Source organism: Paramisgurnus dabryanus, chromosome 10, assembly GCF_030506205.2.
Source record: "Paramisgurnus dabryanus chromosome 10, PD_genome_1.1, whole genome shotgun sequence".
Classification (NCBI taxonomy): domain Eukaryota; kingdom Metazoa; phylum Chordata; class Actinopteri; order Cypriniformes; family Cobitidae; genus Paramisgurnus; species Paramisgurnus dabryanus.
In genome coordinates, this window is record NC_133346.1 from 12190684 (window position 1) to 12204147 (window position 13464).

A 13464-nucleotide genomic window follows, 5' to 3' on the forward strand; every position below is an offset into this window, starting at 1 on the left:
ACACTAAATTTGATCCTAGCTGATAAACAATCCTAAATAAAAAATATATTTAGAATCAGGAAATTTATAAAACAAAAAATGTTGACTTTGAACATGCACAGTTTTCTTTTTGAATCTCTCAAATAATGCTGGGATAAAATGGATGATCCGGTGAGCAGAACCATATATAATAAAAAAATCATTTTTCAAAATGATCATCAATCGCGTCATTGTTTTACTTTTGGGTTTATACCTTTTGCATATCGTTAACATGTACTAACACACACTTACACACCAAAGGAAATGTAAAAACGTGAATCGGACCATTGGTACTCTTTAATTTGATTCAATTATTTAAATAAAATGAATTCATTTGAACCCCATTACACTATAAATAGTGAAAGTTAGATCTACTTAAACAAATTACTTAAAGGATTAGTCCATTTTCTTAAAAAAATCCAGATAATTTACTCACCACCTTGTCATCCAAAATGTTGATGTCTTTCTTTGTTCAGTCGAGAAGAAATTATGTTTTTTGAGGAAAACATTCCAAGATTTTTCTCATTTTAATGGACTTTAATGGACCCCAACACGTAAAAGTTTTCATGCAGTATACAATTGCAGTTTCAACGGAGTTTTAAAGGACTCTAAACGATCCCAAACGAGGCATAAGGGTCTTATCTAGTTGTGGTTTAAAAGTGCATATCCTTTAAAACCCCGTTGAAACTGCAATTTTATACTGCATTAAAACTGTTATGTGTTGGGGTCCATTAAAGTCCATTAAAATGAAAAAAAAAAAACCTGGAATGTTTTCCTCAAAAAACATAATTTCTTCTCGACTGAACAAAGAAAGACATCAACATTTTGGATGACATGGTGGTGAGTAAATTATCTGGATTTTTTTTAAGAAAATTGACTAATCCTTTAAATCGGCGACACTTCAAAAAATTAAGTGTTTTCAACTTAAATGTTTCAGTTAATGTGAGCCATTTTTGTTGTTGTTTACAGGTGTCACTAAGGAATTTAAAGTTAATCCAACTTTCACTTTTTACAGTGTAAATGTCAAAATTTCTGAAAGTTTAGTATTTAACTTAAAATCTGTATTAATTCCATTGCTGTACATAGACACAATTCATGACTGTTTTTTGCCCTTGTATAGACCGTTTCAGCAGTAACAATATAAACAAGCGGCTGTCACGGTCCGCACGTAACTTCCGGTAAACTCCGCTAAGAATAAATAACAACAAAGTTCTTTAAACATAGTTTATTTATATAACAAGCAAAAAAACAACACATATATTACCTAGGAAACCAAAACATTTGTTATTTTTGACGAGGCATTCGTTCAAGAGATCAGTTTAGTAACTAGTCAGACCATTAAAAAAACGAAACCGGAAGTAAGGTTCGGATCCAGACGTGTATCACGTGCGTCCAATGAAACCGTCTATTGCAGTTCTTACAGTAAGTACGTCTTATTAACAATTGTAATTCTCGACAACCATATCTGGCCAACATTACATCTGGCTTTTAAAAAGTACTGTATAACAATTAATTTAGACCAAAAGTGTGGAAGAATTTCGTTCACAAGCTTTCGCTTAAACAATGAACTGTCTGCGGATGAGATAAAACCGTATCATTGTAACAACTTTCTTCTGGATGTTACATAATTTCGTAAGACCGCACTTTATTTCCCGTCAGGCTTTTTTTGCTGTGACATTGTAATTCGCTGATTGAATGTGATGTTAACCTTGCTTCCTCTCATCTCTGTTGTAATTGTGGTTGGACATTAGGAGGCTGTTGCTGTGATTGAACTGTCTGGAGTTTGAAACAGTTTTCATCAGTCTCAAAATTGGCTGTGTGACTCGCTATGTGTTGACCTGATCGAATATCAAGCTCTTTGCTCATATAGTACTGTCAACTGCAGTGCCTATTGATGAACAACAGCCTGCTGTGCAGTGCCGGTTAAGAGCGCTTTAATGGCTTCATATCTGAAAGCTCTTGATTTTAAAATCTGTGCATGATTAAATTATGATGCCTCTATTTTGACTTTGGAAGCATCGTGTTTTGCCTTTGCATACATTAATACTGACAGTTTAAACCTATGCAACACTCGCTAAGTAGCTAATGTCCATAATTTGGCATTAATGGCTTTACCAATGAGATGAAACTGTTTTCATGTATCACTTTTGACAACATGATGAGCTAAAAAAAGTTAGCCCCTATAATCACAGTATATTTACAGCCTGGGTTTAAAACAACTATTTAACAATAATCTTCTATTAGTGGTTTATCAATCATGTGAGAATATTAAAGGGGACATTTCACACGACTTTTTTAAGATGTCAAATAAATCTTTGGTGTCCCCAGAGTGCACATGTGAAGTTTAAGCTCAAAATACCTCATTGATCATTTATTATAGCATGTTAAAATTGATCTTTGTAGGTGTGAGCAAAAATGAGCCGTTTTGTGGTGTGTCATTTTAAATGCAAATGAGCTGATCTCTGCACTAAATGGCAGTGTCGTGGTTGGATAGTGCAGATTAGGGGCGGTATTATCCCCTACTGACATCACAAGGGGAGCCAAATTTCAATGACCTGTATTTTTTCACATGCTTGCAGAGAATTAAGTTACTTGGTTGATCTTTTTCACGTTTTCTATGTTGACAGAAGCACTGGGGACCCAATTATAGCACTTAAACGTGGAAAAAGTCAGATTTTCATGATATGTCCCCTTTAAGACTCATACTCATATATATCCTCATAACTTGGTGCTAAGTGTTAATGGTCTTTTTAACACTCTAGTTATGACGTTTCTTTACAAATGCAATATGGTGTGCCTCAGAAAGTATCTAATGTGTGTCAGAAACTCATGGTTAATCCAGATTTGTTTAGACGTGTTCGGAAACATCTCCATCAGGGATAAAAGTGTTGTATAAATTGAAATGCTCATACACATAACATTTGAAATGCTTGAATTGCTGTGATGTTGTGTGGCGCCTTTCATTAAAAAAAGAAAGAAATGAAGAATAAAATATTGATTTATTATGAATGAAACTGATGTTTGCTTATATCAAATTTCTGCACTGCAAAAAATTATGCAACAACTTGGTTAAGTCAATTCAACCTACTTTTGTTGACTTGTGATAAGTTAACATTATAAACTTTTAAAAACAAGTTGAAATTGATTAACTTTATCTGTTAAGTTAAAGTAACATAAAATATATGTTGAATTGATCTAATTTTTACAATGTGGTGAATGAAACTGGATTAATGACAGGACACGTTTTAACAGTTTTAACAGAAACTATTTATTTGGCCTGTCCTCTTGCTTGATATGAAATTGATGTGCAATAAAAATATATTGTACTGTACATACCGTATCAATATTTTCAAACTCTTTGGTTTATTACAAATATGTAAATGTAACATAAATAGAAAAATACCATCTGCATAGATTGAATAATGCATTTAGCATGTACAGTAATGTTTTGTTGATGCATTGGTATTAAATTCTATTTCTACATTTTAATGTTATATCCTCTAACAAATCAGTAGTAGAAATAATATCCTGAAATGTTAAACACGTTTACACCCCCTACAGATTATTAATGAACAAATCAGAATACTTCAAATGAGATAAATAGTTTATAAATGCTATCAACATTTTCCAGACTCCTTCAATGTAGACAAAGATAAAAATAACACTATGTGAGAAAAAAGATTTCTCATATAAAAGAGAAAAGACCCAGTATTTATGAAAAAAAGAAATATATTCAAAAATACATTTAAGGAGCAAAAACTTTGATTTTTCACAAATACAATATCTATTTCTCCCATATTAGAAAAAAGTTTGTCTTTCTGCTTGTGCCCAGAAAGACAAAAATTTGTAAAACCAGAAATGGCTAGAAATACCATTTTCTATATATATTACATATAACAACTAAAAATGAGGAAATTCCACATGCAAAAATAATAATAATAATAATACGAAGAGCTGGTGAATACGCTTGTCTTTCTGACAAGATTAATGCATACAAATATCCCTTGGAGATACCAAAAAATTAACCCCACAACTACTACCCTTTACCAAGTGCTGCAGTCAACACAGTAGTCTCATAAACTAGAGACTTTGAATTGAACCACCCCCATATCATTCGGATTCATCCTTTGTTGTCATTTCGTAGGTCAGCAGCGTGGTCAGTAAATCTGTAAATAAGACGATGTCGCGCCATCTTTCCACTTATGCACCTTGTCTGTGATAACCGTGCGACAGAGCGGGCAGGTTTTCTCCTGGTTGAACCAATGAGAGATGCATTCCTCACAGAAGATATGCTGGTGGGCAAAATAACACTTTACATAAACACTTGTAACTATGCGAGGTATGTGATATTGTCGCCAGAGGCGTTTGCAAGTTGGGCGTAAAACATACATGCTAAAGAGTTGAGAATGTATAAAAAAGGGGCACAGGAATGATCTGACAAGTGGGCGGGGCACACTATAATTCTTATTTGCTGGGTTCATGAATAATAATTAGCTACCCAAAGCTTTAAAACATAATGGATGTATTTGCAGAAAAAATGCCATTGGATATGCATTTTATTAGCTCTGAACTTGTATTATAAAAAAATAGCTCTTTTTATTTGTAAACTGAAGGCTTGGTGTTTAACTCCAAGTGTATATAATTCATAGTGTTGTGTGGGCTAAGCATTGCTTTACGACAGTAATAGTATACCTGGGAGGTTATGGGGTTGGCGCTGTAACTAAAAGCAGATTTGGTGCTCACCTGACACAAGAGAACCCGAGGCTGTTTAAAGTCAGCTTGACAGATTGGACAAATGTCGCCAGCCTCCATGCATTGAGTTGAAGTGGCAGGGGCTCCATTTACCTATAAAGAGAGAAATTTGTAAACTATATTTCTGTATAATGTGATTATTAGGCTCAAGTCAAATATTATACAGAGTTTCTACACCTTGGTTAACTTCAAATTCAAGGACCTTTCAAGGACTTTCCAGGTCCAAAACCACCAAATTAATTAAATAAATGTCGGGACACATTTCAAGTGAGAGCAAGGTTACATCGTGTTACCTTTTAAGATACATTGTTACAGTTCCCTTCCGAGGGAACTCGTGCTGCGTCACTGCGGTGACACTTCGGGGACGCCTCCAGGGGTAAGTGTGTCTGAATGTGTATATTAAATTCAACCAATGGTGAGGCTTAACGACAAAGACAGGGTGACGCAGGAGCCAGGAAGTGTATCGCTATCTGAAATTTTGCCAAAGATGGCGTTATAGGGACGCAGGAAGTATGGCAAGGGAGACGCAGCGTCTCATTCCCTTATCAGGGAACAACAGTTACATACGTAACCCGAGACGTTTTCATGTGTCAAACACAACTATGCAATAAAGCATTTTGGTATGAATCAACATTCGCATACAGAAGATATAAGCATTTAAAGCGAACAGTTTAGCACGCGTGCTTAAAAGGCTAGAATTTTTATATTATTATCTTACAATACACAGGGAATAATATGGATTTTTTTTCCCAGAAAACTTCTTGCATAAAATAGATTTAAGCACTTTCAATGACCTGTATCTATGCATGTATATTTTCATAAACTTCCCAGGGCCTTGAATTTTCCCCCCAGATTCACTAACTTTCAAGGATTTCAAGGACCTGTGGGAACGCTGATTATAGGATAACCTCTGGGTTGAAAAAAGTGACGTAATGACCAATGCTTGGAATGTGACCTCTGCATTTAACCCATTCACGCACACCCTGAGCAGTGGCAGCTATCACTGCAGTGCCCAGGAAGCAATGGAGGACAGGTGTCTTGCTTGTTACAAGCCCAACTCTCTAACCAGTAGGCCACGACTGCCCATTATTGCGAAAAATGTGATGATAGCCACATCAGGTTATGTAAAGTTTAATGTAATTTTCCGTGACCTCATACCTCATAACTGAAAAAAGCCTGTAGTGTTTTGTGCAACGATCCCCACTGTCCGTACAATCCTAAAAGCTGGAGACATAAGACAGGAAAGAATTAAAGCAGATCAGTATCTGTGAAAACCAAGCTGAAGTCATTTTTTTGTGATTTAATGTTTCTACAAAATCATCCTACATAATATAACCTTGACATCTTTTTGCGATATATATGGGAGTTGGGGTGTTTCGATTGGCCCAATTTTATATATTTTTTATCCAAAGCGGCTTACAGTGCATTACATTTTTTAATCAGTATTTGTATTCCCTGGGTTCGAACCCATGACCTTTCACTGCAAAAAAAATATTTTCAAGAAAAAAATTTATTATAATTTTTGTCTTGTTTTCAGTAAAAATATCTAAAAATTCTTAAATTAAGATGCTTTTTCTTGATGAGAAAAAAGACCCAAGAAAATAAGTCTAGTTTTTAGACCAAAAATATCAAAATTAAGTGATTTTGTGCATAAAACAAGCAAATAAAAAAATTGGGGTAAGCTAAATTTTTCTTAAACACTAAATTTAAGAAAAATGAAAGAAAAATTAGCTTACCCCAGTGGCAGATTTTTTTTGCTTGTTTTATGCACAAAATCACTTCAATTTGGTCTTTTTGGTCTAAAAACTAGACTTATTTTGTTGGGTCGTTTTGCTCATCAAGAAAAAGCATCTTCATTTAAGAATTTTTAGATATTTTTACTGAAAACAAGCCAAAAATACTAATACAATTTTTTCTTGAAAATAATTTTTTGCAGTGTTTGCACTTAAAACTAGGGATGGACCGAATCCAGGATTCGGATTCGGCCGAATACTGGGCTTTTGATGGGGTTCGGGTTCGGCCGAATCCTAGATTTTTTTTCCACCGAACCGAATCCTAGGCTTGCGCTACGCTGGTCGACGTCACGCGGCCGTTGATTACACACATCGGGTGCTGACGTGGAGATGAGCTTTTTCTTTCGGTGAGCCTTAGGGGCTGGACACACCAAAACTTTTAAACACGGCTGAAAACGTCTTGAGGACGTCAAATGCCAGCTGTTTTTCAGCCGAGCGCTTGGTAGCTGTGATGCTTCAGCTGTGAGCCGGTTGGTTGCTGTGGTAATGTCCCGCCCCTCCTCCACTGTAATTGGACGGCCGTGTGAAAACTGACATTGACGAGCGGAGCTTCTCACTCAAAGTTGAATATTTCTGAGCGCCGGTTTTCAGCACGGAGCTGCTTGCTTATTGGAAAAACGAGCGTGTCGCAACGCATCGCTTTCATTATGCATAGGCTTATGGTAATTGTCAAAATAGTTTTTCCAACTTGTCATCCTGGCATAATGTACAGTTAAAATTAAATAAAATGAAAAATACACTGCTGTGGACATTGTTTACTTCATTAATGTGTTTTACGGTGTTAATGGAATAAGGATGCGAGTAGGATTCGGTATTCGGTTTTGGATGAATCTTAAACAGTGGATTCGGTATTCGGCCGAACCCAAAAAATCTGGATTCGGTTTTAATGGGTAAAAATGGGTAATGAAAACACAGCTAGTGTCTAAAATGGGTAATGGGTAATGAAAACACAGCTAGTGTCTAAAAACACGTTCTTATTCCCACCTTCATTATGAGGTAGAGCAAGGCCAGCAGGACTCCCAGAGTCAAACCCACTGAGTTTTCCATCTCGTCATAGCTGACCAAATAGCGGAACCATAGCGGCACAGGAGCAATGGCCTGATAAACCTGACTGACCTCCTCCAGAAACATATACCACTGACCCTGCGAACAACACGACACATACGGTTAAGCTCCAATGAAATCAGTGCAAACCAATTGATTTGACAAAAAGCACCATGCTTACCCTTCGCCGATACGCCATGAGGGGAGCGGGGACCAAAAGAATAAAACACTTGAGCCCCATGAAGGCAAACTTCACAGTAAAGTTAGTCACACCGACGCACCACAAAACCTCCCAGAAATTTAGGAAATCTATTGTTGGGTTGGCAAAGATGAGGCTGAAAGAGAAAAAAAAATTCACATTAGACTACTGTAGTAATACAGTAATACTGTATAGTATTAGAGTAACAGTCAAAGTTTGAGCTAAAAAAAAACATCTGGCAAGAGGTCAAGATGTCAACCCGCTAGTCTACATCACATGTTTTCCTGTGGTGTAAATAGCCTCAAGCTGACTGTGCCATAACACGTTACAGTGGAGTTTGAGCTCAAGCATTATATAGTCAAAAATACCAACCAGCGGTAAAGTGACTGAGTGTAAAAAGTGAAGAACAGTAGAAGACTGGAGGTTATGAGGAACAACAAGAGCCAGAGACACTGCCGCTTCGTCCTTCGCTCCTTTACAAAGTAAACACAATTAAGCATTAGATGCTTTACAATACAGTATTAAAACCTATTTACATATTCATGTAGATTATGCATTGAGCAGATGCTTTATCCAAAGTGACTTAGGGTGTTCAATAGGGTTCGAACCCATGACATTTTACACAATATGCAGTTGAACGCGGTGCAACTTACATGAAGAAAGACCTGGGTTTGAATGCCTTTGTTGACATACATAAAAGTAGTAAACAGGCCAACTGCAACAGCCAGACCTAAGGGAAAAGAAACCAACAAGGGGTCAAGGGTCATGAACTTCACCCAGATCAAACACCTGTTCTCACAAACAACTCACCCAGGGCGTGTTGAAGGATCAGTTTCGCACCCAGGATGACTATGAAGGGAAGACTCTTCTTGACCCACCGCAAAAGGTAACGGAGCTCCGATACTGAGCTACTGGATTCTCCAGACTCCAGGTCCGACTCTCCGCTCTCGGACTCGTGATCATGTTCGTGCATGTGCGTGTGCCCGTGAGAGTGACTATGGCTGTGGCTGGCTGCTCTCGGCCTCCGCGATGTCGCGCCTCGTCCATTCGTCGAGTTGGCGACTGGAACTCGGACGGTCTCGGCGGTTTCCGGTCCGCCGGAAGCTCCAGCACCCGGCATCCGGGCGAGCAGCTCCGGCTGCAGGGTTAATGACAGCCCGTGCCCGTTGTGTGGGCTCGATTCGGGTTGCATCGGGTCAGGTGAATCCCTCGGTTTATGCGTTCTTCTGGATTCGATATATGCTGCTCTGCTTTGGAAAAAATGAACATATTAATAACAACGTAACGTACGGTATGTGTTTACAGTAGGCCTATGTTTGTAAAGTACACAAAAGCTATACGTGGGATTATTTAAAGAGCAAACTTTACTACAAATAAAGAAGAAGAAAAAAAATTGTTACCACAAATTAACCATGAAGGTTTACAAATGGTAATCATTCGCCAAAATCCGTAGTCACTTCACTTTACAAACATGGATAACGTTAGCTGTCGTTAGGGATAAACTCTGATAAGTAATAGATTTGCGCTCTGGTTTGTATCTCAAACATTACATTTTTGATTTTTAAATAAAGAAAACATAAAATGAGTCTAAAGGTAAATGTCTTTGTGCTCCCACCGCACAGAAATAGCTACCTGTCATACTGCGCGCGGAGTTTCATGGCAAAACACCGGTCTCCATACTACAAACTATGGATGTGCTTCGACAATCCAAAAAAAATAAGTAAATTAAAAATGTAATGATTAAAACAGCTCATCAGAAATACGAGTTTGGTTTCAGCAATACATTGTTCCGGGAACCATCTGACCTACTAAAAAGGAACCTTTGGGCTCAACAACATGACGCGCAGTAACAAAAGAAAAGTCCTCATCATTGATTTTTCAAAATAAAAGACTTCTGTAAAACCTGCTATTTCATTGCATAAAAGACTTCAGAAAGTCAACAAGAGATCGTAACCGTATATATTTACATATGTTTAAACAATTTAGTAAGCATACGAAGAGTTTGGTTCCTAAAACGAGATAACTTCGTCTTATTTTTTTGGTCAAACATGTTTATTATTAATGTTTTTTATTGTGCTACTTAAAATAAGTCTAGTTTTTTGACTAAAAAAATAAAATCTGACAATGGAATAAGAAAAAAATCTTAAATTAGGTGTTTATGAAAAAAGTTAACTTATTTTAATCTCTTATTCTATTGGCAGATTTTTTGCTTGTTTTAAAGCAACACTATGTAGTTTTTTTTACCTTTAAATAATGTCTCTAAAATTATTTCAGTGATAGAACAACTTTTAACTGGACAAATTGTACAGTTGCTGCAACCTGAGCAGCCTCCTAGCTGCTACAAGCACACTCTGAAAGTGGCGGTGGAGGGTAGGAAACACAGCTCTGCCCCTCCCCCTGCCTGCAGAAGAGTGTCTGATACCAGGCACTGTTGCCCTTTTCAACCACATGGGGGAGCTGTAAGTCATTTTTACATGGAAACTACATAGTGTTGCTTTAAGCACTAATTTACTTAAAGTTTATATTTTTTTGCCTAAATAATAGACTTATTTTCTTAGGTCATTTTGCTCATCTAGAAAATACATCTTAATGATATTTTTACTGAAAACAAGACAAAAACACTAAGTAAGAAAGTCATTAAGACATAAATCAAAACCAACACTGCAAAAAAATATTTTCAAGAAAAAAAATTCTTAGTACTTTTGTCTTGTTTTCAGTAAAAATATCTAAAAATTCTTAAATTAACAAGTTTTTTTCTTGATGAGTAAAACGACCCAAGAAAATAAGTCTAGTTTTTAGACCAAAAATATCAAATTTTAGTGATTTTGTGCATAAAACAAGCTAAAAACTCTGCCAATGGGGTAAGCAATTTTTTCTTGAATTTTTCTTGAATTTAGTGTTTAAGAAAATTTTCAAGATTTTTTTTGCGCACCCCAATGGCAGATTTTTTTGCTTGTTTTATTCACAAAATCACTTTAATTTGACTTATTTTCTTGGGTCGTTTTGCTCATCAAGAAAAAGCATCTTAATTTAAGATATTTAATATATTTTTTTACTGAAAACAAGACAAAAATACTACGATTTTTTTTCTTGAAAATAATTTTTTGCAGTGTGCAGTTTGATTGATATTAATTGGAATGCACAAAAAACGAGAGTTTTGAAAAATGTAAAAAACGGAGTAAACTTGTTTTGGAACCAAACTCTTCATATATAGTTACTTTAATTAACGACTGCAAAAATATCATCCATTTATATGCTGACAATACACTCACCTGCTTTTAGGTTAGCTGGCAGTGTTGTGAATGATTGATAGTAACCTCATGGCATCAATCTTTTTATTTTTCTTGGCCACTATAAATTGGTCAGCTGGAGCTCTCATGGTTAACTTAGTGCATTAGTTCTGATTCATAATATATATCACTTAGCCACAAGGTACCTGCCCCTAAAAAACATATCTATATAACAATTCAAAGTCCAGCTCATCTTAACATCCCCACTTGTATTTTTCTCACATGACCCTTGCAACTGAATATTAACCTTACTGTCTGTCTTTCTGCATTGGACATGTACATAATAACATGCTTTTCAATCACTCAAAATGGACTATGCCCTCATTTCTTAACTTTTATTCAGGTTTACTTGGAACTGTTGTCTTGCACTTACATTGATGTTTTAGGCCTAAAACTAAAGCTTGTGATAATGACAACTGTTGGAAGTACTGTACAAATGAATCTGTTTTAGCAAAATTAGTGTTTAATCTGACAGCAGTTAGATTTATGTGCTGAGACTAAGCAAGATGATAAACAAATTGTTTTCGTAAAGAAACACATTGCGTAGAAAAAAATTATGTAACCCAATGTAATCATTTGAGAATGGAGAGTTTGCATAGTCCTCAATATATATGATGGTTATTTCCTTTTGTTGTTTAGACATCATCAATTACCGTATTCAAGCATGATGCTTTAAAAACATGCGGTACACTTGAAGGATGATCATTTAAAGGGATAGTTCACCCAAAAATGAAAATTTTGTCATCATTTACAACTTTCATGTTGTTACAAACCTATATACATTTCATTGTTTTGATGAACCAAACCGTTCATGGACCCCATTTACTTCCATTCTTTTTTCCTACTATGAAAGTGAATGGGGCCCACGGACAGTTTGGTTACAAACATTTCTCAAAATATCTTCCTTTGTGTTCATCAGAACAAAGAAATGTATACAGGTTTGTAACAACATGAGGGTGAGTAAATGATGACAGAATTTACATTTTTGGGTAAACTATCCCTTTAAAGGAGTATGTTTTCTGGCACTGCCCTGTACTAAAGCCACCAAAAGGAAAGTTTATCTGCACGATATTCTGCATGAATTAAAAAATGGGGGGATTTCTTTTACTAAGCTTGACAGCAAGACAGTGTACACATTATTTCATGGAACTTGTTCTATGTTTTTTTTTATTGTAAAATGTTTGCTAATTCCAACTTGCAAAAAAAGCCTTTTAGTTTGATATTGTGTGCGAATAACAATACACTACTTTTTAAAGGGACATTTCACAAGACTTTTTTAAAATGTTAAATAAATCTTTGTTGTCCCAGAGTACGCATGTGAAGTTCTAGCTCAAAATACCATATAGATCATTTATTATAACATGTTAAAATAGCCACTTTGTAGGTGTGAGCAATGCTGTTTTTGTGTGTGTCCTTTTAAATGAAAATAAGTAGATCTCTGCACTAAATGGCAGGGCTGTGGTTGGATAGTGCAGATTAAGGGGCGGCATTATCCCCTTCTGACATCACAAGGGGAGCCAAATCTCAATGATCTCTTTTTTTCACATGCTTGCAGAGAATGGTTTAACAAAACTAAGTTACTGTGTTGATCTTTTTCACATTTTCTAGGTTGATTGAAGCACTGGAAACCAAATTATAGCACTTAAACAGGGAAAAAGTCACATTTTCGTGATATGTCCCCTTTAAGTTAAATTTTAGTTTGTTAATTTTATGAATCATACTTTTAGAGCACACTGTAAAAAGAAAAAAATCACAGTTTGGCAAAGCTTTAAGATTAAATTAATACAGTAAAGATTATCTTCAAGCACTGTTTATGGGGTGATTGTAAGATCAGTTCTCCTTTGCTGCACCGCCATGTAATCATTTGGCTCAACAAGAAGGTTGGAAGTAAAGTTGTCGGTCAAGTTAAGGCAGTAAGTGTAGCATATATTAAGGTTTACTTGACACATAAATTGCTACCTATCAGCCAAGAATGGATATATATATATATATATATATATATATATATATATATATATATATATACAAAACAAAATGGTAAGCTATACCATTATTTAATTTTATATTGTGATGTAGGCTATTGCATACAAATACAAATCATCTTGTCAGATATATACAGAACTTAAATCTAATAAAGAGGGTACCTGTTTGTAATGTACTTAATATAAAAAAAACAAGAATTTCCTGCCATTGTGTATATTCCACTTACTAACAGCAGATGGCGCCTCATATCAAGGGAAGAGGGAAAACAAAAGACCCACAATGAATTACCAAATCACTGCATTGTTTATTAAAGGGCAGTCCAGTGTTATTTATAGAGGTGTGTACGCTTTGTGTGTGTGTTTATAAAGTTTCCGCCAGATCTGGT

The 13464-nt window shown here is 35.7% G+C and overlaps 1 protein-coding gene across 2 annotated transcripts; it reads right to left on the reverse strand.

The window, feature by feature from the left end:
* Positions 1-3162: 3162 nt before the first annotated feature.
* rnft1 (ring finger protein, transmembrane 1) lies at positions 3163-9655 on the reverse strand. Of its 2 annotated transcripts, none has more exons than XM_065258549.2 (9): positions 9439-9655; positions 8617-9053; positions 8460-8536; positions 8179-8279; positions 7789-7942; positions 7548-7706; positions 5929-5994; positions 4762-4863; positions 3163-4310 (listed from the first exon to the last, which is right to left on the reverse strand). In XM_065258549.2, exons 1-9 carry the CDS (start codon positions 9462-9464, stop codon positions 4176-4178), a joined length of 1257 nt encoding a protein of 418 aa, XP_065114621.1. In that variant the 5' UTR covers positions 9465-9655; the 3' UTR covers positions 3163-4175. The 2 variants fall into 2 exon arrangements, with proteins under 2 accessions (XP_065114621.1, XP_065114612.1); XM_065258540.2 differs by having other exon boundaries at positions 3166-4310; positions 8617-9056.
* Positions 9656-13464: the final 3809 nt, after the last annotated feature.